Source organism: Culex pipiens, chromosome 2 (assembly GCF_016801865.2).
Source record: "Culex pipiens pallens isolate TS chromosome 2, TS_CPP_V2, whole genome shotgun sequence".
NCBI lineage: Eukaryota > Metazoa > Arthropoda > Insecta > Diptera > Culicidae > Culex > Culex pipiens.
In genome coordinates, this window is record NC_068938.1 from 34,549,176 (window position 1) to 34,573,820 (window position 24,645).

The 24,645-nt window shown below is 45.6% G+C and overlaps 5 protein-coding genes across 7 annotated transcripts in view; 3 read left to right on the forward strand and 2 right to left on the reverse strand.

The window, feature by feature from the left end:
* Positions 1 to 8,880, forward strand: part of LOC120415703 (protein expanded) — an 88,782-nt gene extending 79,902 nt beyond the window's left edge. For both annotated transcript variants that reach the window (XM_039577297.2, XM_039577296.2), the window contains exons 4-6: positions 3,780 to 3,859; positions 3,949 to 7,336; positions 7,398 to 8,880. In XM_039577297.2, the coding sequence (XP_039433231.1) occupies positions 3,780 to 3,859; positions 3,949 to 7,336; positions 7,398 to 7,933 (4,004 nt within the window). In that variant the 3' untranslated portion in view covers positions 7,934 to 8,880. The remainder of the gene's footprint in view (positions 1 to 3,779; positions 3,860 to 3,948; positions 7,337 to 7,397) is intronic.
* Positions 8,881 to 9,321: 441 nt separating this feature from the next.
* Positions 9,322 to 12,758, reverse strand: LOC120415704 (neutral and basic amino acid transport protein rBAT-like). The gene is made up of 2 exons (XM_039577298.2): positions 11,804 to 12,758; positions 9,322 to 10,890 (listed from the first exon to the last, which is right to left on the reverse strand). Exons 1-2 carry the CDS (start codon positions 12,337 to 12,339, stop codon positions 9,525 to 9,527), a joined length of 1,902 nt encoding a protein of 633 aa, XP_039433232.1. The 5' UTR covers positions 12,340 to 12,758; the 3' UTR covers positions 9,322 to 9,524.
* A 2,911-nt stretch (positions 12,759 to 15,669) lies between these two features.
* Positions 15,670 to 18,544, forward strand: LOC120415702 (mitochondrial basic amino acids transporter). 2 transcript variants are annotated; one of them, XM_039577293.1, is made up of 3 exons: positions 15,670 to 16,151; positions 16,730 to 16,919; positions 17,338 to 18,544. In XM_039577293.1, exons 2-3 carry the CDS (start codon positions 16,886 to 16,888, stop codon positions 18,444 to 18,446), a joined length of 1,143 nt encoding a protein of 380 aa, XP_039433227.1. In that variant the 5' UTR covers positions 15,670 to 16,151; positions 16,730 to 16,885; the 3' UTR covers positions 18,447 to 18,544. The 2 variants fall into 2 exon arrangements, with proteins under 2 accessions (XP_039433227.1, XP_039433228.1); XM_039577294.1 differs by lacking the exon at positions 16,730 to 16,919 and having other exon boundaries at positions 15,671 to 16,151.
* On the reverse strand, positions 18,461 to 21,533 carry LOC120415700 (coiled-coil domain-containing protein 40). Its single transcript, XM_039577291.2, has 6 exons — positions 20,725 to 21,533; positions 20,527 to 20,669; positions 20,079 to 20,470; positions 19,712 to 20,024; positions 18,878 to 19,653; positions 18,461 to 18,825 (listed from the first exon to the last, which is right to left on the reverse strand). The coding sequence occupies exons 1-6, from the start codon at positions 21,525 to 21,527 to the stop codon at positions 18,604 to 18,606; spliced, it is 2,649 nt and encodes an 882-aa protein (XP_039433225.1). The 5' UTR covers positions 21,528 to 21,533; the 3' UTR covers positions 18,461 to 18,603.
* A 406-nt stretch (positions 21,534 to 21,939) lies between these two features.
* On the forward strand, positions 21,940 to 23,424 carry LOC120415701 (zinc finger protein 429-like). The gene is made up of 5 exons (XM_039577292.2): positions 21,940 to 22,075; positions 22,133 to 22,365; positions 22,428 to 22,571; positions 22,633 to 22,727; positions 22,793 to 23,424. Exons 1-5 carry the CDS (start codon positions 21,950 to 21,952, stop codon positions 23,341 to 23,343), a joined length of 1,149 nt encoding a protein of 382 aa, XP_039433226.1. The 5' UTR covers positions 21,940 to 21,949; the 3' UTR covers positions 23,344 to 23,424.
* The last annotated feature ends 1,221 nt before the right edge of the window (positions 23,425 to 24,645 follow it).

The window sequence follows — 24,645 nt, forward strand, 5'->3', positions numbered from 1 at the left end:
GACGAAATAGCCTACTTTTCTGTACCAAAAATAACAAAATCGAATAGCAAAATAAATGCTGAAAAGTTCTACTTTTCAGCACTCAAATGGGTGCTGAAAAGTTGAACTTTTCAGCACTTGTTTCGAAAAGTAACACTTTTCAACATTTTTTTGATTTAAACGATTTATTGACAAAATACATAAAAATTTGACATAAAATTTCACTCAGTGTGTGTTTTTGGAATTGCAAAAAATGTTATATGGAACTCGTTGCAAAACTTGATTTTTTCAGCACTCTTCGTATTTATCCAACTCGGTGAACTTCGTTGGATAAATGTACGACTTGTGCTGAAAAAATCCTCTTTTTGCAACTTGTTGCATAAACTAGGAGTTCTACAAGAGCTCTTCAAGATAGCTACAGCATAGCAGTTTGGACCGCGGTAGGATAAAATTCTTTTCAAAACTTCTTCAGGAGTTTGGAAGAGTACTTGAAGAGAGTTTTATCCTACTGCGGTCCAAACTGCTATGCTGTCGCTATCTTGAAGAGCTCTTGTAGAACTCCTGGAAAAAAATGTTACTTGGGTGGAAAATTATATTTCAAACATTGGGAACTTGTTAAAAGCTCATATTCAAACTAACCCAAAACGTTTGAAGAATTTGATACTTATGGCAAACATTGGTGTCTCTCCCCCCCTCAAAAGCTGGTTCCCCGAAGAAGGCTCACCGAAACCTGCGTGCGCTGTCAGAACCGAGAGAACCGTACCACGGAAAATCAACGTCCAAAAGTAAAATTGATGATGACAAATACAAATCGATTATGTAAATTAAAGGTTCCCGGGGTCTCGACATTTCCCTCCCCACCGAACCCGAAACCAACCGACCGAAATCTCGACATCAACCCCGGGTGACTTGAACGCTGTCGTCGGCGAGGAACCCCGACCAAACTGTTGGAAGACATTTTTTGGACGATCGCGTCGCGCAAAACTGGTCCAGAGAGGGGCCCCCGAAATTGGACGCGATCGCGATTAAAATTTTAACGAGTTTGTTTTTCCTCTCTGTGCATCGGCGTGAGTGTGTGTTTGTGTGTGTGTGGCTGTAGGGGGGAATTTATGCTATGGCCAGGACATGCCAAGAAACACACACACCGCGGTTGAGAAAACTCTCGTTTTGGAGGGCAGAAGAAAAATGTGAAAAGCCTTCCTTTTGTCATAACGAAACGATTTCTTGGCTGTGTATTTGTGTGCCGGTGTGTGTGTCAAATTCAAAACGCGCGCGCAAAGAGGGAGAGTTCAAGGCTTATGGGCGAGTCCGGTTTTGTTTCTATCTTCGTGGCTGCCACTACATGTGTATGTATGTGTGCTTTTTGTGTGAGGAGCGAAAGTCGGCCCAGTCGGATTCGAAAGAAGGGAAAGAAACGCGCAACCTCAACACTCGCGATGGTGAGCGGGGTTCGGAGGTGGTTGTGGTGGTGGTGAAGTGGACACATTGCGCGACTCTCGACGCGCGGATCGAATAAAACTCGTTTCTCGAAACGCTCGCTCGCGCGCGCACGCTCAAGCCCTCGGTTATTGGCTTCGTGACGACGACGAAAGACGATGGCCGGGAAGAAATCCACTGGGAGCGTGAGGGGGGAGGGAGAGGGAGCGAAGGGGAGCCACAAAACGAAACGAACGCGAACAGAAAGAAAAAGAAAGATTTGAATATTCCAAATTTTTGTTCTCGTTTTCTTTTCTTTTTTGCGCATTCGCGCGCACGTTGGGGCTTGTTTGAACTTTGGGGCTGTTCAAAGCGAATCAGGTTTGTCAAATTAAATGTTTAATTAATTTTGTACATTCAAATATAATATTTTTGTACATACAGTCTACAGACTCGATAATCCGAAGGCCTCGGAAAAAAATCACTTCGGCTTATGGCCTATCTACAACCACTTAACTTAGAAAATTTCACTTAGCTTAGGAGTTTGAATCAATGGAAATGAATCTGATCTTCTACAATGAAAAGGAATAAAATTAGAAACTTGACGTATGGTTTGGAAAATTTCAAAATCTACGGTAAGTTGACGTTTCCATATCAAAGGTAAACAAACAACTGCATAGCAACGTATATCAGCCCAGCAAATTTTCTAAGTTGATTGTGGATGACGGCCGTAAGTTGTGTACATTTTCTAAGTTTTACTTTACTTAACTATTCTAAGCTAAGTGATTGTAGATAGGCCATTATCGGATCACGAAAACAAATTGTTAATTTGACTAAAGTGGCTTCTAATTTTTAAATCAACGATGGCGGTGATGAAATATTGACAAAATGCGACATGTGATTGAACAGACAATCAGCCCATCAATTTTGACTAAAATTGGGTCGCACAACTCGAATTTGATGTTAAAAACAAAAAAAATTGGTCGTGATTCGGTTATCCGAAGTCCCATACAAACCTTCGAATAATCGTATTTCAGATAATCAAAACTTCGGATAATCGAAGCTTCAGATAATTGAGTCTAGACTGTAATATGAAAATATTTAGATGCTCAATTATATTGACCTGCCCCTGCTAACAAACTAACTTTTTAATAAAATAGCGCATCTTTTTTTTTCGATTTTTTTAAAAAAAAAAGTTTGCCCCTGAATTTCCGGGTTCGATAAAATCATTTATTTTATTTATGTTTTATTGCAAAATTAGAGAGCTAAACTATTCAAAATCAAATAATAAAAAATGAATGGCAAATTATTCGCACCAAATTTGCCCAGATTAGCAATCCACCAAATTGGCATCATGCAAAGTGAGTGTGTGCTCCCTCTAACGCCACTACACGGCCAAAGTAGCCAACTTTGCAAATACGGTGATGGTCATCATAAAATGCCGCCTGTACCTGTACCGCGGCAGCGAAACTGCAAAAAAAGCACACACTTTTGCGATATTTGATACTACGTTTGAGCGCGTGTGTGTGTGTGTTGTGCGCGTTCCACCTGTCTGTCCCTCGTCAAGCCGCCATCTAATGACTGCCAGCAGAACGAGTTTGAATTCGCGCGGTATACCTAACACTAACCCCCTCTCCTCCTATGGTGACCAATACCAATACAATCACACTGTTGTGGTGCAAACTTTCCTAAACGCAAAAAAAGTTTAATTAGCATGCATTCCGATCGACTTTAAACGGGCGCGTTTGACGACGTGTTGAACGCCTCAGCGCGATCATATGGCTGGCTGGCCGAGGGGTCCCTCGAAGGGTTTGCTCGAGCGTCTGACGTCACCAGAATTCAAGGCCAGCCCCATAGTGCGTATCGGGGAGTTGAGCTACGCGCACTCTACAGATGTAGACGCCGTCAGAGTGTGTTCTCCACATTGCGACTCATCGCGAATGATGCGAAGCTGGCGCCATTTATAAATATTTACATGTACTTACCACACCCCTCGTCGCACCACATGCACACTCACATTCCACTCACAACTGCTGTTCATACACACAATTTTTATCAGCAATTGCATTGAAGTCGCATTCCAAGCTGGATATTCGCAGCGAACCGATCATCGCGGCGATTCCGATTTATGATGTCGTAAAGTTTGAAAATTGATTCGCAAATGAAATTTGCTTGTAGCTTTGCGGTCTCGAAAATTACCAGGGTGACCTATTCCACGTTGAACTTGATTGCGCCTCGTCCTCGTGGAATGACACAAATTCTCACGGAACCGCTACTTACAATTAAAAGCCGAATCTCGCAGCAGTACAGAAACCAACAAACAGTCCTTGAAATATTTTCAATCAAGTGCTAATTATACCAACTCGGTTTCTATCGTTCCACAGATGGCGAGTACCTCTTTGCCGATCCCGAGAGCAAACTGTCCAAGTACGGTCCGAAAAGCTGGCGCTCGTCGCACACACACGTAAGTAACTGTGAACAACTCCGTTCCTCAAACGTTAGCCACGTGTACTAAACGGCGTTCTCTTTTCCCACCCGCCCCTCCATCCACAGGGCCTCGACGCAAACGGGAAACCTCTCCTGGAGCTACACTTCCGCGTGCAGTTCTACATCGAGAGCCCGTTGATGCTGCGAGATGAGGTGTCCCGCCACAACTACTATCTGCAGCTCAAGTACAATGCCGTCAACCGGGACCTGCCGAAGGAGTGCTCGGAACAGTCGCTGCTGCTGCTCGGTGGCCTCTCGCTCCAGGCCGACCTGGGTGACCTGCAGGAGGAAAACGGAGGGGGCGGCAGTACGGCGGCAAGCACCAACGGCAGTACCACCAACAGTTGCAGCAGCAACAGCAGCACTCCGACGACCACCAGCAACGCAAACAATACCAGCAGCAGTTCGGCTGTCGCAGCCGTCGCCACCACCACCTCAACCGCCTCGACGTCCACTGCAGCAACCACCACCAGCAGCAGCACAAATGGACCCGCCAACAGCACCGAATACTTCAGGCCAGAGGAGTACATCAACCCGATGCTGCGGTCTGCGTGGGGCATTTCGGCGCTCTCATCTTGCCATCGGGAAAACCGCGGAATGTCCCGAGCGGACGCCGAAACTCACTACATCCGCGAGGCGTGCAACCTGAACGAGGTCATCAACGCGCACACATTCCGAATGAAGCAGTCCAAGAACGAGCCCGGGCTGGGATCGGTTTCGCTCAGCATCTACGCCAAGGGAATCCGTATCGCGCTCGACAACAGTACGGCGACCACGTTCAACTGGCCAAGCATCGGCAAGCTCAGCTTCGATCGGAAGAAGTTCGAGATCCGATCGGGAGACAACAAAATCATCCTGTACTCCGCCAACGACGACAAGAACAAAATGATATTAGCCTTGTGCCGGGAGACGCACCAATTTTCCATGAAAATTGCACCGCGACTCACCGAAGCAATCAAGCGCGAAGAAGAGGAAAGCAGCTGCATTCACGGGTATCCGTACCTGTACTCCCGGGCGCTCAACCTTCCCTACAAAAGCAAAAGTGACCAGCGAATATCGGTCATCTCCAGTACCAGCTCGAATACTACCTCCGGCATCGTAAGCGATCGCGTCCATTCCGAAGATGAGCTCGAAATTATGATCAACACACCACCAACGGCAACGCTGGCAGCGCCATCGACGGAAAGTCTCGCCCTGGCCCATCTGCTCGACTGTCCCAGCGTAAGTCGACAAACCTCATCGGTGGGACAAGTCTCGCTGAAAGATCTGGAAGACACCCTAGCGGCTCTCTCGATGCGGTCAAACACCACAACGCGATCGGCAAGCAGCGACAGCACCGAACCCAAGGATCGTTCGGTAAAGGACTGTGAGTCGTCTCCTTCATCACAGCACAACATCGGATCCCAGTGCTCGTCCACCTGTAGCACGGTGGTCGTAGCGACGGACTGCATGAGCCTACCTCAAAACAATGCCGGCAGTTCCATCGAACGACGTCAAACATCCACCTGCAGCAGCCTTGAGCTGGGTTACAGCCACACAGCGCAGAACAGCACGCTGAGTGTCGCCACGAGCACATGCCTGGACCATGACATCAACGAGGAGGAAGAGGAAACCAACTCCGGAGTTTACACCCTCGCTCATGTACCGCCTACGGAAACCAGTGGAGTGTACACGATGAATAGCAGCGAAATGACCGGTCAATCGTCGGAAATTGCCGAATCGGAATCGCACGAAAGTTCGCACTACGGAAGCTTCCAACCGTGTCAGAGTGAAATTGCGGAACCTCTCGAGCCTATCGATTCTGTGGATGGGGATTTCCGAACGCGGTTAAACAGCGACATCAACGAGTTCAGAATGCGTTCGGACTCGAATGTGTCCGCTGCGGGATCATTCCGAGGCGATGGCAGCGATCCTACCGATAACAAGCACACGCTTCTTAGCGCGGAAGAGCTAACCGATCTGATTGTGGGTCGAGGAACTTACCCGTCTCGAAAAACGGTCAGCCACACGTTGGATTCCGACTGTGACTACGTTACGCTACCGTTGCCACTGGAAGGAGAGAGCTACCTGCAAGGCAGTGAAGATACGGCTCCAACGGAAGACGAGTACGACGATGAAGTTCTACCTCCAGCTCCGCCAAAACGGATCGACAGTAACTTGCCACTCGCGCAGCGGCAAACGATACTGAGTCTGGTAAGCGACGATGACTCACCTCCTCCACCACCACCGCCTTACAATGCTCATCACGAAACCACCGGACTGCGCGGTCCCGACATACGTCCGGACGAGGCACCGGTAATTCCACTGAGAGATCCTCCGCCGTACCCCCAGAAACCAACCAGTATGGTCCGAGAACGGCTCATTCCACCACCCGTTGTAGCGACAGTCGCACCACCAAGCGTTCAAGCATCCATACCAGAGGAGGTGCCAGCACGCTTCATCACCACCCGACCAGCGATCAACATCCTCAAGGCACACACCAGTGTGGTAGGAGAAACGGCCAAACCAAGCTTCGCAGCACCAACCATCAACAACATCAGCAATCTCTCGCAGTCTCCCATTCCGACGACCACTGTCACAACAACTCCGTCAACGCCCAGCGGAATCGGTATCCCGGTGGTTCCGTACCATAAAAGCATTACCTCGCCTCCGCCACCGTATCCGGAGATTCCGAAGCCTCCACATCGAGCCTGTGTGATTGTGCCGGTAATCAAGCCACGTCAGTACCATCCGCCTCCACCACCTTCGATTCCACGACAACCTCCACCTCCACCACCGGCGCACACGCTAGCAACCGTGTACACTGGCCAACTGGCACGTTCCCAGATTGAACTGTACCAACAGCAGCTGTACAGCGACGTAGACTACGTCATCTACCCGATCCAAGATCCCTCCATTAGTCAACAGGAGTATCTTGACGCGAAGCAAGGCTCTATCCTGGCAGCTATGGCTCAAAGCCCACCACCGCCGCCGTACCTTGCGTATCACACTGTTCGGGCCCACAACCGCAGCTGGGACGCGTGCAAGAACCATGCAATCTACCGAAGCACCCCTTACCTCTCGATGGCACTGTCCTCAAACTCGCGATACGCCTCAACCCAAAACCTCTCCGACACCTACGTGCAGCTGCCCGGCGCTTACTCTCCGCTGTACAGCCCATCGATAGCTAGCCTCTGCTCATCGTATGAACCTCCACCACCTCCACCGCTTCGACCCCGACCAGTGTCCAGCAGTTCGTCGTCGATGTTCGTCCGATCCCGCTCCGACGACAACATCCTGAACTCGGTCGAGAGTACGCCCAAAATTCGTCGCCTTCCACCTCCTCCACCACCGCCATACGAAACGAGGAAAGCCATCCGGAAGCCACCCATCCCGCTGCCCAACCCGGAGAAGCAAACTCCACCCGCCGCAAAGGCGACGGCGACTGGCGTTACGGTTGAAAGACCTCCCGAAGGTAGGTTACATATGCCCTCAAAGTCCACCCCTTCAGTACTGATTCCTTCCCTTTTTTACAGTACCCGCGAAACCTACCCCGACGAAACCGTCCGGACCGAGCGCAAAACTGCAGGCGCAAATCCGCAAGCAGTACCCGGACTTTGACTTTAGCACGCTGAGCACAAACACCTCCATCGACATCAAAACACTGCGCGAGAAGAGCAAAAACCTTGACCTCCCGTTGATTTCCGCGCTGATGCACGATCGGTCGCTGCTCAAGCAAACGCGTGCCTTCGTTATGCCCAAACACCCCAAAATGGGCACCGCCGCCAACGGCAGTCCGGCGGGTGTTGGTAACGCGCCCGCTCTCGCTCCGACAACCCCCTCCGCCCAGCAGAACATCCTTGCCGGTGCGCCCAAGACCAAGTATCCGGTGTCGGGACTCAGCACCACCCAGCTCGTCAAGCCGCGCAAAACGTCCGTCGTGAGCCACCGGCATCCGAACGACAAGCTGCCGCCGCTGCCCGGCCAGACGGCCACCGAGGGCAACAACTACGTGATGGACCCGACGCCGGCCAAACAGAAGAGCTACAGCTCCTCGCAACCCAGTGCCTAACACACATGTTGAAGGGAAGACGAGACGAGACGAGACGACGGAGTGCGCACACGTGGAACACGATAGACTTTTACATTCGGAAACCTTTTGTGTCATGCTAACGCTAAGCTAACGCTAAGATGTTTGCCGTCTTGATTCGGGAGAGAAAATTCAGTTACTTGCATTTTTATAAAATGGACCCCTATAAGTTTTGCTATGTATTTAGGAGACGCCACCGCCGAATCTCGAGAAAACCGGAAGGAAGATCTTGGAACGTAAACACAATGTGACCCCACCGAAAAGCGCGCGCCCCACTCCCTCTTTCGCGAAACATTCAAAACTTTATTTCCGCGTCATGTCTTTTGATTTTACTTTTACTAAAGTTTGTCCCACCCGTTCGTTCCAAGCATTCTTGCGATTTTCCACACGGGAAAAAATGGTGTGCGTGTCGGAAACGATATCGAATAACAGAATATTTTTTTTGAAAATGGTAATCAAAAGGCGCACGTGTTAGAATTATTAATTTTCTCTAGCGGAAATTACTCAGGATTTTTTGTCACTAAAAGCTCTTTTTAGGCACACAACCCTAGTTCTGTTGTATGATAGAAATAGTAACAGATTAAAAAAAAATCACGTTAGGAGTGTAGTCCACCGCACTCTGCACACGAAACAAAAAGGCACAATATGAATGGAATTCTCTTTTTTCGGAAGCTACCCTCCGGAAGTTTACAATTTTGGCACTTTTACACACACTAATTCACGATTTATGAAACATGGTAGAAAATCCTCAGTGCAAACGCTTAACGGTTTGATTGTAGTTCGAAAAAGAAAAATCCATAAAATTAGTGCCAAATTTATCCATTAAGTAGAAACCGTTTACAAAACAAAGGAATTCTAGCCTAGATAGAGAGTATATTGAATGCACACACACAAGGAGGACAAGACTAATGACCTAGAATATGCAAGAATGGGTAAAATTCAATCAGAAATTTCTATTTGAGACGTTAACTGTATAGTTAGGTATTCATCTGTCAGGAAGGAGCCCCAGCCCTCTTTGGAATCGAAATTCTAAGTTTAGTGCGCCATAAGAGTTTGATTGGATTGAAAATACACACACAAGAAAAAAACACATTAACCGATAACCTGGGGCGAATTTGCGATAGTGTGAGGTACATGTTTGCTCAAAATACCTATATTGTAGGAAACCTCGATTTAAGTGGTGCACAAGTGCATTGGTTTAGGTTACGTTGAATTTTATTTAAAACGATATTTTATTTTATTTTTTCATTGTTTGGAGCGAAAAGATGGTAGCGATTATTTTGAGGGAATCACTGACAGCAACAAGGAATAAAAACACGAATTCTGTTTGTGTAGGGTGTAGTAAAGTAATCGTTATGTTTTTCCTACAGTTATTTTTAATAGTTTTTATTAACATTCTCTCTACTCTATACAACACAGCTAAGGTTGACTTATGTACAGAACAAGCTAGGGTGTTAAGTTACTTGTAGGCTAGTTATTATTTGAATTTTCTTCTTTGTAAGAAATTCCATAAAATAAAAATCCAAAATGAATCAAAAACAAAAAAAAAACCATCTGTTGTCACCCTTTCTATTTACTTGTGTAATCTCACAATCACCGTCTCTAGCGAATCAACGTTGAACTTTTCAAAATAAACTCGCTCCCGTATGGTCGACGTACCAGCGACAATTTCTCCACTGTAAAACATGGCCGTCAGGTCCAATGAGGCGTTCTTCACCCCAAAGTTGGTAATGCACGCAAAAGAGTTCCGTCTCGGGTACCACCGTTGCAGCACAAGAATATCATTCTGGCTCGACTTGACGTCCGTGTTGGGCAACATTTGCTCCTCCTTGATAACCGCGTTCAGGTAGATCGAAGGTGACCGTTTCCTCAGGGCAATCATTTCCAGCACGATGTCCAAGTGATGAAACGAAGCGGATGCACTCTTCGGCAACCAGGGCAACGTTCCTCTTCCGGTAAACTGATTCTGGCTACCACTCCATGCCATCGCAGTCAGGTGGTGCAGGTGTTGCGTATCGGTGTGCTCTCCAGTCGGATCGTGAGCTTCCTCGAGGGCAATTTCATCACCGTAGAAAATGTTAACCGTGCCCGGAAGCATCAGCTGCGTTAGCGTGGCGGCCAACGTTGCATTAGGACTAAGACCGGAAGACAAACGACGCTCGTGAACACTTCCCACACTCCAGTGAATCCACGCATGTTCAGTGTGCTTCAGCAACGATCCATCAACGGCACTTCTGATCACATTCGCTGTCACTTCCGTCCCATTAGTCATATCCAAAAGAACGTCCACCAAGTCGACGTGATTCAAAACCTCACCAACAATTGGTTCAGCTAGTTTATCAATAAACTGTTTGCTAACCATAAGAACGCGATCTCCACCCAGTGTGTACTTCCACTCCTTGATATTCTCCAACAGCAGCGGATCATCGTGGAAGTGCTCCAACCCCTTAATGTAAAATCCATCCACACCTCCCTTTGCCAGCCAGAATCTCAGCACGCTAGTTATAACATTCTCCTCTCCTCCCTTGACGGACCTCGCCAGTCGCAGAAACTCGCTCGTCGGAACATCGTCATTCGTACGGTTCGGCAAATGGTCTACATCAATGGTGGGCGGGTTCAGGTGGTTCACAAACGGATAGATCGGCAAGTCCAGCACCAGCGAAATGTTCCGCTCGTGCAGCACGGCAGCAAACTTCTGCAAGTCCTCAACCTTGCCGAGCACCTCGTCCACCGCCGTCAGCGAGGTCACCTCCTGGAAGTGGTCCGGGTAGTGCTTCGAGGGGAAGATCGAGTTAAGCCGGACCGCACCGACTCCGAGCCCCTTGAAGTACTCCGCTCGGCCAATCAACCCTCGGATGTCGCCCAGCCCGTCGTCGTTGGTGTCCTGGAAGCTGGCCGGGAATACCTCGTAGAAGACGGAACCTTTGTACCAGGTGACGCTGGAATTGGGGAAAAGTGTTAGGATCTGTTACGAAATGTAATAAAAATTGGGGGAGGAGAAACCCTGATATTGCGTTACGTAATAGAAGAATGATCCCTAAGCATCAACAATTCAACATATTTTTTAATGAGTTACCCATAAACATATCATCAATAAGCTTAGGGAGTATGAAAATCGCTTACAAATATTACATTATAAAATTGGTAGGGTGTAAAAATCATGAAAATTTCCAAGCTTAAAATTAGTTTGTACTTTTTTCGATTCTATACAAGCTTAAAAAAATAGTTTAATTGTATCAGTCCCTAATTTGTGCAAAGCGATTAAACTTTTGAAGGAAATTTGTATGGGAAAACATCCCTTTTTAACATATCTTTTTTATAAATCACAGAACACACTCTGCAAAACTTAAAACTATCACTATCTTTCTACTAAAAGTATACTACATGTTCCAACTTGAGTTGGAAATGAGTTCCCAGTACGTTTTTCTGTTGACGCCTGGTGCTTCATGCTCAGACTGTTTTTTATTTCGTTAAAAATAGCAGTTCTTTAAAAACAAGTAGGTTAGTGTTTGATTGATTTAGAATTTCTTTGAAATGGATTTTCAAAAATCTATTTCTATTTTGTTTGAATTTTTAAATCATAACCAGTTCCCTTATTTTGTGGGGTAAGAAATTGGTGAAATCATGTGTCTCCATCAAATAGACAACGAAATGTTTAATGGAGGCGCAATATTATCAAGTGAATTGTTATGACGATTGCTATCCCAAAGGTAAATATAAAACCGTCAAACAAATAAAAACCAACATAAGCCTCCAGAGAAAGCCTTTCTGCAAACGTCTCCACCCGCAGCATCACCTCTAATGACCTTCATGCTACTTGAAACGCAAAACAATATCCCTCAATCTACTCACGCTGGATTGCACGACTTGGGCAGCGTCGCAATCATCGCTACCACAATGCCCACCATGGCGATGATTCCGGACAGAAACACAAAGAAGGTACACTTCCGGATCAGCGGCCAATTCCAGTGCACAAAGCCGGGCATATCCTTCGTCAGGGTGATGCTCATCACCCCTCCGGTGGGATGCATTCCATTCTCCTCAGTTCCACTCTTCTTGCGCAGATGCTGGTAGTCACTGTGGTTGTTGAACAGGTTGGAGGCGCCGGTAGTGCAGCCGCCCACCATGCCGATTCCGGAACTGCCTGAAGAGCTGGTTTCCGCTGCCGGATCATCGCCGGCTCCCGTTTCACAGTTGTCCGCGTTGCCCATGCTGGGCGTCAGCGGGTGGGTAAAGTCCAACGGAGGGCTCGGAGTTCCCGGGAGGAGCAGACATGTGGAGGCGTCCTCCTCGGGCAAGAACGTCGAAACCGATGGCGAAGTCGTCAGCGATTCCGGCAGCTCAACGCCGAGCAATGTCGGATCTGTCGAAATTTGCAAGTGATTCATTGCTCCCTTTTTCACCAACACTTCATCGATCGATCGGAAAACGAGCCAAAGTCACGAGATCGCCGTCGACGTCCGAGTTGCACAACACACTGCGGATTCAGCACTAGAATGACGATAGTCTGAACGAGACTGTCGCCCGTCACAAAATATCTTCTTCACACACCAACTTGGGGGGAGACACCCACACCGACGAAACCGCGCGATGTCACACTTCAATTGGCACAAATTAAAATCTATCGCCAAAGAGCGATTCCCAATTGATCAGCGTCGCAAACACAACAAAACTCAACTCACAAGAGTTCCCCCGTGCTGACGACAGCGAAATCGGAACCGAGATCAATCGCGATATCCAGAAATTTGCGGGAATTCGAGCGCGACTCGAGACGGTGTGACAAATTTTACGCACCAGAATGAGGGAAGAAATTTCTTTATAGCGCACGGAAAATGTCTCGCTGCCATAATGGGGTGGAGCGCATGTGCGAGTTTTCCACACCAACACACACGCACAGGTGCACGTGGTGGGGAGGGTTTTACTTCGATCAAAACAAAACATTATAATCTGACCGCCGCCGTGTGTTTACATTCAAGGACGGTGGGGGTTTGATTAGAGCAGTGGAGGACTTCTTTTTGTTTTGGGAAATTTATAGCACAGGGTGGAACAATTGTTAGGGGAAGGAAATATTGTTGATGAGAAATAAAGCACCATGCGTCTCCATTAAACAGTGATCCAGATCGCACAAATAAGTGGAAATTGGTTTTCCGAAAAAAATGTGCAGTTTTGGAGCTTTGGTGTCTTCAGAAGAGTTGTTGCAAATGAAAAGGAGCAACTTTTGGTTTGGTTGAAAATAAGGTTGCCTCACGATAGGGCGATTTTGAAAATCTAACTTTTCAGGAATATTTTTGGGTTTTTTTTTGTTTTCTAGAAAATTGTTGGACTTGCCAATTCAAGCAACTTTGTCCAAGACACCAAAATTGTATATCGTAATCTACGCCTTTAACGACCAAATTTATAGAAAGCATATGAGCAAACCTTCAAAGATCAAGTTTTTTAATGTGGCAATTCAGGGTTAAGTTTTAGAGAAAAGTGCACCCAAAGGTAAAGAACGATAGGATAGGAATGTGCTATTTTGCGAGAGTATAGTCCTCTCGCGTGTTCATTCGTTCATTGGAACAGTTCATCCTATTGAGTAGCTTATATGGACAAATGACCGCCACTTAGTCACCTAACCATGGTGGCCCATACGGCAAAGGCACGGTTCGATATGCCGAAGGTCTTGGGGTCGAGTCTCAGTACCGGTACTTTTTTTTTTGATAGATGAACTATTTTTGAAGATGAACCCATGAGTAAAGTACTCTCGTTAATTTTGGGAGTTATCCTCTCAGTCCGCACACAGTACCATTTTACTACCGAATCGTTCTCTTTATCCTCTCGTATACCGATGTCCAGTTCTGGGTGTGATATTCGGGGCACTTTTAGAGCTCTGAAAAATGAATAGTTCTATTTTTTGACATGTCATTTTGGACTTAAGGTTTTCAGGCATTTTAAGGTAAAAAAGAAGCAAATTTAAAACCTAAATATCTCGAAAAGGCGCAAGTCAAATTTTTAGCGCCAGGTTGCAGCATTACAAACGCTAAAAATTCTCGGGGGTGTTTTTCTTTAAATTCGAAATATCTTCATTTGAAAAAGTCTAATTTTCGATGGAAACCCATATGGGACCACCCTAACGAAATTTGAAAATTGTCCAAAAATATGATTTTCCATGTAATTTTGCCCGCTGAATCTGAATCTGCCCTCAGAATTGAGCCAAATTGTCAACAAATCAATGTTTGGTCCTATTTTGGGTTCAAATGATAATTTTACATGGAAACACAATATTTTGATATTTTTGACTAGTTTCATATAGAACAGACATCGAACAAGAAAACTAGTGCATCGTTTTCCAAATTTCAAAGTGTTCTAAAACAACTGTCACTATTCAGACTGTGCGATTCACTCCAGTTGACAGTACGTTATGATATTTTTCATAACAGTCTTTCTATAACCTCTGAAAATCGATGTTTATGTACACTCAAACCCCGATGGTTTGACACAGACTGTTGTTTAAACAAATATAGTGCATTTTTTGCATGCAATCTGGTTTGAATTGATGAAGATTGTATAAATCCGATTATTTTGATGATTGTTTATTCTTTTGGATATGAAAAAAGCATAGTTTAGTACAGATTTTCGTGACTTACTTTGAACTACAACTAGGTGGCTAACCTAAAACCCATACAAAACTTTTCTACGCCAGTAAAAACTAGTGCAAAACCATGACAAAGTTCCACTATCAGCGGAATGTAGCTCAATATATTGTTTCACGCAGTTTTGAAATTACATCATCACTCATATTACAAACGCTAGTTTGTTAAGTTCATTGATTCAGCTACACGCGTACGAGCCTTGTATCAGTTACAACACAACTCGAGCGTGATGCTTTCACAACTTGAATGGGAGAAATATATTACTAGGAGTCTCTCTAAACGAACCTAAGATGGCACTTGTCAAACAAAAGTTCAACAGTCAGACATCCTTCTATAAGTTTTTTTTATATGGCCTGAAAAGCCGGATTTGGTCATATCAGTAATCGTCCAGACGAAATGTTGTTTTTTGTTTCGTTAATTGCACCAGAATTGAAACTCGTGCTCAATTCGTGCGTCAATCCCGTGATCATGAAGCTTGAGCACGTGCGTCTACCGTCCGGGAGGAGGAGCCAAATTTCAGTTGGACTCACGTGATAACAGATGGAGGGGCGTGGTGTTTTAGTGGCTACTTCGGTTGAAATTACTGGTTTTGGCAAGGGTAGGATAATCTTAATGTTTAATTCTAGTTTATAGAAGAAATTTAAACAAGGAAACTGCGTAAACGCACTCAACCTTGAAAAATCTGTATCAGTTGACAAACAAGGATCGCGAATCGTTCGCAACGTTATGCCTGCCAGTACTGATCAGTCCAGTTGCCTAGTTTAACGGTAATACGCCTCAAGTGCCCATTCAGCACGAGGAGATAACCTTCTTCCGCGAAGATCGATGTACTTTCTTCTTCCCTCCGAGCTCCAGTACATCGCGACGATCCTCGTGGATCCCTCCTGAGGCCCCCACCAAGCCGTCCTGCCGATGCTGCTGCTGGCTCATCCTTATCAATCCACGACTCTTCATGATGCTCTTACTTTTTGTTTCATCTTTTTAACGGCTGATAACGCTCGTGTTTACAAGCACGGATCAGCCAATCCTGGAACGGCCAGAGATCAGCGAAACTCTCCTCCGTCGAGTCGATGATCAGTGTCAGTCGTTGCGTGGTCCAGTGTACTTGTTCAGTATAGGGACGACACTCGGATTTTTAGTCACAGTCTGGAAGTTTACGTCGTAACGCGCGGTCGAAACGCCCTCGGCCGAGACCCCCCTCGAGGAGAGTATTAGTCCAGGACCCGAACCGCGATAGTCCAAGTTGAGGTTTTTTTTTTGTTCTGAGAGATTACCGGGCAGTTAACTGCGCAAAAAGTTTGTGAAAGTTCAATCGTTGGATTAATGTTTAACAAACAGTGAGAAAGAGAAGAACTCTAGCGTGTCCTTAGTGTCCCACCAAGTGAAATTGAACCAGTTGTTGTCCAGTCACGGGTTGACCTGGATACGCACATACGACAGGGCTGATACTTTTCAGAAATGGTGTTGATGTGCATTCACTGCAAATTAAAACCGCTTATAGACAGTTCATGACCATTGTGTCACCCCCTAATTGCACCGTATCGAATTCGACGTGCTATTAGTATAAGGTAAGAACTTTAATTCGCTGAGCTTTTTAAGTGCATTCTCCTCTAAATTCCCCGTTCCAAAAACTATAGAAGTTTCCAGAAACTTTTTTCCCAACTTGAGTTTGCAAAAACTTTCCACTCCGCACAAAGGCAAAACCTTCGGTGCCCAACGTGGTACTACGTGCTAATGTCTTATCAGCCTAAGGTGAACAGTTCATCAAAGTTTGAATTTGCTTTCGGTTTTATGTCCTGGTAACCACACCGGCAATCGGCGCAAATTTTGATGCTCTATCTAGTTGTTATCAAGTAGAATTCGGTTTAACTGTGAATTTCTAGATCGTCAATGACGCACTTAGAAGAAAAGTCGTAGAAGAAGAACTCAAGGTAGAGAATTTTTAAGAGGGGTGGTTCCCGCTTCAGATTCGAGTAGAATAAACTTAAGTAGAACATAATGTTGTAGATTGTTACAAATTTCAACATAACCCTTTGTTTTAGAAACATTATTAATAAAATTTTATGAAATATTTAATTTAGACTGATTTTCGCATTAAGAAAATTCCAAAACTAAACTCTCAACCATATATTCACATCGATTACAGATCGCCAACCTCCATCTAAGGCTGATCAAATAATTCGTACCAAAACTCAGGTTAAAATAATCCTGATCACCATTTGAACCAACTTTGTCAAATTGTTAAATTTGCGTTTGGCCTAAGTAAACCTTCAGTGTTAAAAATCCACCGATAGAAACTAAAATGGCGCTTGATTTTGCTGCAGGATGTCTAGGAGGTATGAGTTCATAAACCGAAAAGGTTGTCCGTTTCGCATGATCTCCGTTTTAACTTGTAATGTCTTATATTTACCAATTGCATGTTATACCATTGTTATGTACGCAACATCTAAAATTTTAAATTAAAATCATTTTGGCCAAAAGTGTTCAAACTGTTGTGTAAGCACATGGTTTCAACAGAGATTGTGTTGTTTATACATGGCAAGTTGCTTCCAACAAAAGTAAAGATCACCTAAATGGGTATTTTCACATAATATTGCCTCATCATCATCGACCTTTCGTCAGCGTTGTTTTCGCCAAAGCATAATAAATATTTTCATCCACGCAATCATTGCATCTCATCACATTCGTAAACTTGTTTGTGCTCGGGTTGAACCCTCAGGTTGATCCCCAATGACACGGTCCACTTATTTCCAGGATGTGCCGGCGTCGTTGTGGGCTACCCGTTCGATACGATCAAAGTCCACCTGCAAACCCAAGACCACCGAAATCCACTGTACAAGGGCACGCTGGATTGCTTCCGGAAGATCATCGCCAAAGAAAGCGTCCGTGGGCTGTACCGCGGCATGTCTAGTCCCATGGCCGGGGTGGCCGCAGTCAACGCAATCGTATTCGGAGTGTACGGCAATGTTCAGCGAAACAATTCCGATCCGGATTCACTGTACTCGCACTTTTTGGCCGGAACAGCGGCCGGACTTGCGCAGAGTTTTATCTGCTCGCCAATGGAGCTGGTGAAAACGAGACTTCAGCTACAGGATAACCTGCCGAAGGGAGCGCTCAAGTTCTCGGGACCAATGCAATGTACGAGATCTATCTGGCGGAACGAAGGATTCAGAGGGGTATTCCGAGGCCTGGGGATCACCGCGGCGAGAGATATGCCCGGATTCTCCAGCTACTTTGTCTCGTACGAAATGATGGTCCGATCCGTAGCAGATCCATCGCCGTTTACGATACTAATGGCCGGTGGTTTGGCTGGAACCATCTCCTGGTTATTTACGTTCCCCATCGATGTAGTAAAATCAAGGCTGCAAGCGGACGGCATGACTGGAAAGCCACAGTACAACGGCATCAAGGATTGCTTACGGAAAAGTTACGCCGAAGAAGGACTTTCGTTCCTGTCCCGAGGTCTGGCCTCAACTCTGCTGCGAGCCTTTCCGATGAACGCGGTATGCTTCCTGGTAGTGTCCTACGTGATGAAGTTTTTTGATGAACCCGGTGTAAACCTCGAACTGAATTCGGTGGAACCTCTTCTTATGGTACAACAACCTGCCGGAGCCGTAAAGGTAACACTCAACAAACGGCACCACGAAATCCACGACAACCACGTGCTCAGAATCAAACACAACACATTCCGGTTCCTGAGCTTCCTCGGCGGGTTCCACGAGGCGGTTTGTTGCGCAGAAATGGACGAACTCGCGCATGACCTGCACGTCAACGAGGAAGGCGGCCAATACTATACCAAGCTCAACGAATACCTGCAAACTTCCGACCCAGAGTACTGCAAACGCTTCCCCTTCCTAGATTAGAATTTTCTTTTTGATATGCATTTACGTAAAACAAACCTCAGCACCTACAGTGTATTGTTGTTCGGAAATAAAAGCTTTATTTAATTGTTTTGAATAAATCTCACTCGAAATTCACACTGAAGCAATCCAAACCAAACCAAAATTTCACTTGAAAAAATTACTTCAAAGTTTGCCAAATCTTGGACAGGTTAAATCTCTGTCCGGGAAAATCAATCATCAAGTTCTCCACAATCCCACCGATGGTCTCGTTGATTTCGCGCTGGCGCTGCAAGTCGGCCTGAATCAGGATTTCGTTCCGGAACTTGGGCAGCTGATTAGCGCCGGCAAAGGCACGGTAACGTCTAGCGCGATACTGGTGACGTACGATGTAATCCAAGTTCTGAAAAAAAGAAATATTCAACCAATTCACCTTAACAAAGCTTGTGAAATACCTCTTGTTTCAACAGTGTAGCCTGCTCGATTTCCGACTTTATCAGACTGGTTTGAATTTTTTCCTCCTCTATTTGCTGCGACTTGTTTTCAATCTCCGCTTGCAGCAATTTCTGAGCCGTATCGATCTCGATCAAGTTCTTCTCGGTGTCCGAAATTTCTCCAAAGACTATTTTCAGCTTGTTTTTCAACTCGTTAATCTTGTGCTGCATCGTCGAGCGAGACTTGAACTTGCTCCCGTAAACCTTCTCCCTTGCGTTGACGGAATCGAAGATGTGTTCCCTGTGATGAACCGTATTCTCCAAATCGGTAACCAGCTTCTCCTGCATCCGTTTGAGCTGCGTAAATCGCACCTGCATGCGATGGATTTCGGCCTTCATGATGCCGATCTCGCTGTTTTGCGCCGACTCTTCATCCTTGAACTTCTTCGCTTCGTAAGACATTTTGTACTTGGTCTCCCACGACAACGCTTCGCGGTGCTTGTCCAGCACTTCCTGCTTGCACTCGTCAATTTCCTTGCCCAAATCGGCCAGATCTTGCTCCAGGTTCAGCACGGACAGCTCCGCCTCTCTCAAACGTTCCGTGGTTTGCTGGTGCGAAATCTCACACTCCATTTCTTCCTTCTCGTGAGTTTTCTTAGTTTTGAACAGCTCCAGGCTGACCGTGTCCAGTCGTGAATTAAGCGTCGACAGAGAGCGTACAATCTCCCGGTTCTCGCTCAAGACTTCCTCAAGGCGCGTTTCGATTTTGATAGCCTTTTGCTCGACTAACAACAGCTCTGTTTGAAAAGAAAGACAATTTGATCAAATTATTAAAACCAGAGACTCTAGACTTACTCTTTCGTGAATAATTGATATCGTTCAACTGCTGCACACGTTTCTCCGACAGGCTTACGACACTGTTCTGCAGCTTCAGCCAATTTTCCTGTGCTTCCTTTATCTTGGCGTCCAGCTCCAGGATATCGTGCTGCACGTCCAGCAGCTTCAGCTCGTCCGGATTCAGTTCGTGACCGCCGGCTTGTGTAATCAACTGCTCCAGCTGACGATTCAACGAGTCCAGCTTGCGCAACTTGGTCGCAATGATTTCCTTAATGATTTTGATTTCGTCGTCGTACTTTCTCGCCTCGTTGTCCAGAGAATCGTGCTCTTTCTGTGAAATAAACTTCCAGAACTAAACTTCCAAAGCATGTGTAAGCAACTAGACCTTAATTTGCGAAACTTCTCCCTTGGACTTTTCCACAATTCCGCGCCACTTCTCCAAGTCCAGCAGTGCAATAGACAGCTTGTGCTCCGTATCGGACATTCCGATTTCCAGCTCCCTACGCTTCTCCTGCGTTTCACGCAGTGTCTTGCCCTGCGATTCTCCCGCCTTATCGGTGGTAATCTGATCCTGCAGAAGCTCCAGTATTTGCTCTTCGAGTTCGAACTTTTTCTGATTTTGCTGGTTCAACGTTTGACGAAGCGATTTCAGGTGGTTCGCGATCAGCAGTCCCTCTTGCTGAGCCTTCAACATGTCCGCTTCGGTTTGTTCCAGAATCAACGCGTAGTGATCCAACTCACGCGTCAACTTGTCCTCCTCCTCTTGCTCTTTGTTAACTGTTTAATAATAAACATTTTATTTATAGAACTCAGTGCGAATCGAGTATACAAACCCTGTTTTTCCAGTACATTGATATCGCCCTGGATTCTTGCCTTGAACCCTGACAACTTTTCGTTTTGTTCCATTTCCTTGGCAGCGGTCTTCTTGGTGATATCAGTCTTGCTCTTGATTACCTTGTGCTCCTCGTAAACTTTCCTGTAAACAAAATTATTTTATTTTGAGAAAGCCTTCCTCAACTTATGCTACATACTCCAATTCTTCTTTAGTTCTGGAAAGGACTCGATCACGCTGCTGAATGGCTACGATCACTTCTCCCCACGCTTGGAACAGTCGTTTGTGCTCATGTTGGAGCACCTCGAGATCTGAGTTGGCATCCGCCAAGCTTCTATTGATCACGTCGGTAGCACCCTCCTGTTCCTTGATCTGCTCTTCGATTCCCTCTAGTTCACGTTCCTTCCTGCGAACCTCCGCATCCAGATTGAACACCAACAAATCTTTCTTTCTCTTTTCCTCTGCCGCTGCCATTTGGTCCTTGACGTCTTTGCTAGCAACCCGTTTGGCAACCGCGATTTCGTCCTTGATCTCCTGGTCCCACTTGGAGAACTCGGCCTCCAGGATGGTCAAATTATCCAGTTCCACCAGGTGTTCGTTATGGATCCTTTTAAACTCCTTCAGCTTCAGGTTTTCTTCATCATACTCCTTCTTGTAACCGGCAGCCATTTCCTCGGCAACCTTCCGTCTAGCGGAAACCTCCATGATCTCCTTCCCGTAGATATCCAGCAGCTCCTTCTGGCTATCGATCTCCTCCTGCAGATCATACAGCCGGGCACCGACCTCCTCGGAGTCCTTTTCATTCTGCTCCAGCCGATGATCCAACTCGGCAATCTCTTCTTCGAGTTGGTCCTTCACCCGCAGCAGGTGAGCCTTAAGGGCTTGCTGGAACCTTTCCAGCAACGGGTGATCCTTCTCCAGCACCCCCGACTGGTCCACGATCGACGCGTTAAACTCATCCGCCTGGACACTGATCGAAGTTGGGTTCTCCTCGGGATTCATAGTTAAAACGCAGCCTGTTCGTCCAACCGTCCTTAAACTTGAAAATCGGCGTCAGTAATAAACTAAATCGCCGGTTGCTACGCGCCTGTCGCTTCCGGTCAGGATATCGATCAAACGGAAATCACCCCGGCTACAAAACTCGTACGCAACACGTGGTTTGCTCGCAGTGCACGTGAACTTGCATGCAACAAGTAGGTAGGTACTGCATGCGCGCGCCAAATAGAAGATGGATTCAAATGTACAAAAATGGCTGCCACAGAGACGCGGCGTGAGTGTCCGGAACGAAAGTGACAACCTTTCGTCGATTCTCGGTGAGTGGCCAAACATAAACAGTGCACCCCGAGCTGGCCCATCAATAATTGGATTTTTCGTGCTGGGTTTTTGGGCGAGAATGGTTTAAAGTTGTGGCATAATTAAAGGCCATGGATTATAACATTAGCAGATTGTGTCGGGTTTGTTTGGAGGAAGGTGTGTTTACGTCTATCTTCAGCACGGATCTGGTGGCCATGGCCCCTGCGGATATGCTGGTCATGTGTGCCAATATTAAGGTTTGTGAGCAAGTTGTTTTGTGCATTTTTGATTAAATTTAATGAATCATAATTTAGGTATCCAAAAACGATGGTCTACCGCCGACGATTTGCAACAATTGCATGTACCGGCTGGGAGTCGCCTTCCATCTGAAGCAACAGTGTGAAAATTCGGATATGAGACTGAGACAGTACATTGGGCTGATGACCGGAGTGTACAGTAATTCCATGGACAAAGAAACCATGACGGATGATACATGGCTGCTGACTGCAAAGAAAGCGGAGGATTCCGAGCGAAAAGTTACAAAAAAGTATGGCTGCTTAACATATTTAAAGCTAGTTGACACATCATCAACATGATCTTGCTTTGCAGGAAATCCAGTAGAAGCAGATACAAACCCAAGCCACCGGAGGACCGTAAGAAGCGAGGTCCCAAGCCAACACCAAAGCTTCCACAAACCTGCTACCAGTGTCATAAGACGTTCAAATGTGCCGCTCAACTACAGATGCACTTGAGGTAAACGATTTATTTTGAAACATTTTAGTTCTTGTAATATATCTTATACTATCTACTTAAGGACGCACAGTGGAGAGAAGCCGTTTGCTTGCAGTTATTGCACCAGACGATTTGCTCAGAAGCACAATCTGTCGATACATCTAAGGACGCATACCGGTAAGGTTAAATTATTCAATCACAATTGGATACCAAGACCTCAACATTATTTCGATGCCCTCCAGGTGAAAAGCCGTACCAGTGCGAGATTTGCAGCAAGCAATTTTCCGCCCTCGGGAACTTCCAGGCCCACAAGAAAATCCACTCCAACCAGCGGGACCACGTCTGCCCCTCGTGCAACAAAGCTTTCATCACTTCCGGTGACCTCACCCGGCACATGGTGTCCCACTCGGGCATCAAAAGCTACCACTGTGATATTTGCGCAAAGAGTTTCAGCCGCAACCGGGATATGGTAGCGCACAAGAAGAAGATCCACCTCAACGATCGGTCTACCGAAAGTTACAAGTGTATCGAGTGCCACAAAGTGTTCGCCACGGCGGACATCCTGAATCATCACGCCCGAATCCACAATCCGATGCCACCGACGGTTCCGCTGATGCCACCGCCCCCGCAAACGCAAATCCAGCAACCGATTGCCATCGCACCCCACCACAGTCTGGGACCAACTCCGCTGGGGGTGGGCCTTGGAATGTTGCCCCACAGTCATACGCACACCCACACCCAGGGAGGTTATCACACCCAAATGCATCCGGCACAGCGACTCCATCCATACTAAGTGGTGAAAGGCATTTTCTCATTTATTTATTTTTCGGATATTTATTAAAAGCGTCTACGACAGATTAAGTTTCATAACAGAGCAGCTGGGTTTATTATTTCTTCCGAAAAGTCACGTTCTCGCAACAAACAATCCGCAATTAGAGAGTCAGTTTCAGAGCTGGCTCTATCAATTGCACTTTTCTTCTCGCACTTGATATATGTATTGTACCTAAGCTTCTTTGGTCGTCTTAACATTTTCTAGCGCTAAACTAACAACAACGTGTGGGTGTGTGTACTGTACCTGTTTGGAATCGAAGCACTTTTGTAACGCAAGTTGCTAAGGTGGAAGTTTGAGTGATTATGGTCAGTTATTTTTTTCGCTTTTTCTAGTCTAACTACTATAAGATAATAACAACTACTAGATATTCTATGCTTAACTTGAATTGACGTGTATCCGAGTGGCTAATCCGACGATACAAAACTGTGTTTGTGATGTCTATTAAATATAAACTTTGCATTTACATAACAGTGGCTCAAACTTGTTGCAGTAATTCAACTTTTATATAAATAACAAAATACTACACAATTATGTTCCGCTCCGTTAACAATCACTTTGGTTCAACATTTTTTCAGTTTAGTTGACTTTCCTGTTATTATTTTTCTAATCATTGTTTCAGTTTTACTTCTTAAATTGACTGCATTTTTGGGTCCCTTACTCAATTTAAGTATTTCAGAAAAATAATATGAAGAAATTCAAAAAAAAAAATTACAAAACCATACAGTCATACAACAAAAAAAATGTACAAAATACGATGCCATAAAATAATTGTTTCCTTGTTACCCTTTGAATTAGAGAAAGAAGAATTTCACAAATTTTATATCAACTTCTTGCTACAAAAAGGTTGAAAACAGCTATAACGTCATGATTCGAAATCCGGCACTTAGTAGCATATCATTTTTTCTATAGCTGGCAAAAAATCTTGTAATAAGTTGGAAATGTAGAATTATCAGTTTTAAGAGAATGCATGCAAAATATGTCTTTTCTAACAATTTTTCATCAGAATTTGAAAATTAAAATGACTTGTTGTGCTTCGAACCCCGAGTGTCATAAAAGTAAATCTCTAGTAAATCTTTCCCAGTTCCTGAGGGGAACACCCTTGAAGAGTATCGGGGCCGGCATTTACAAAGCGGATTCAGTGGCAGTTTCATTCTCAACTTAATGTTAACATGTTAAGGTTAATGTTAACATTCCATAGGTCGCCTCCTTAAGGTGTCGTGATAAGGTCAAGGTCCAGTTTGTGACGATACACTACCTTCCCTT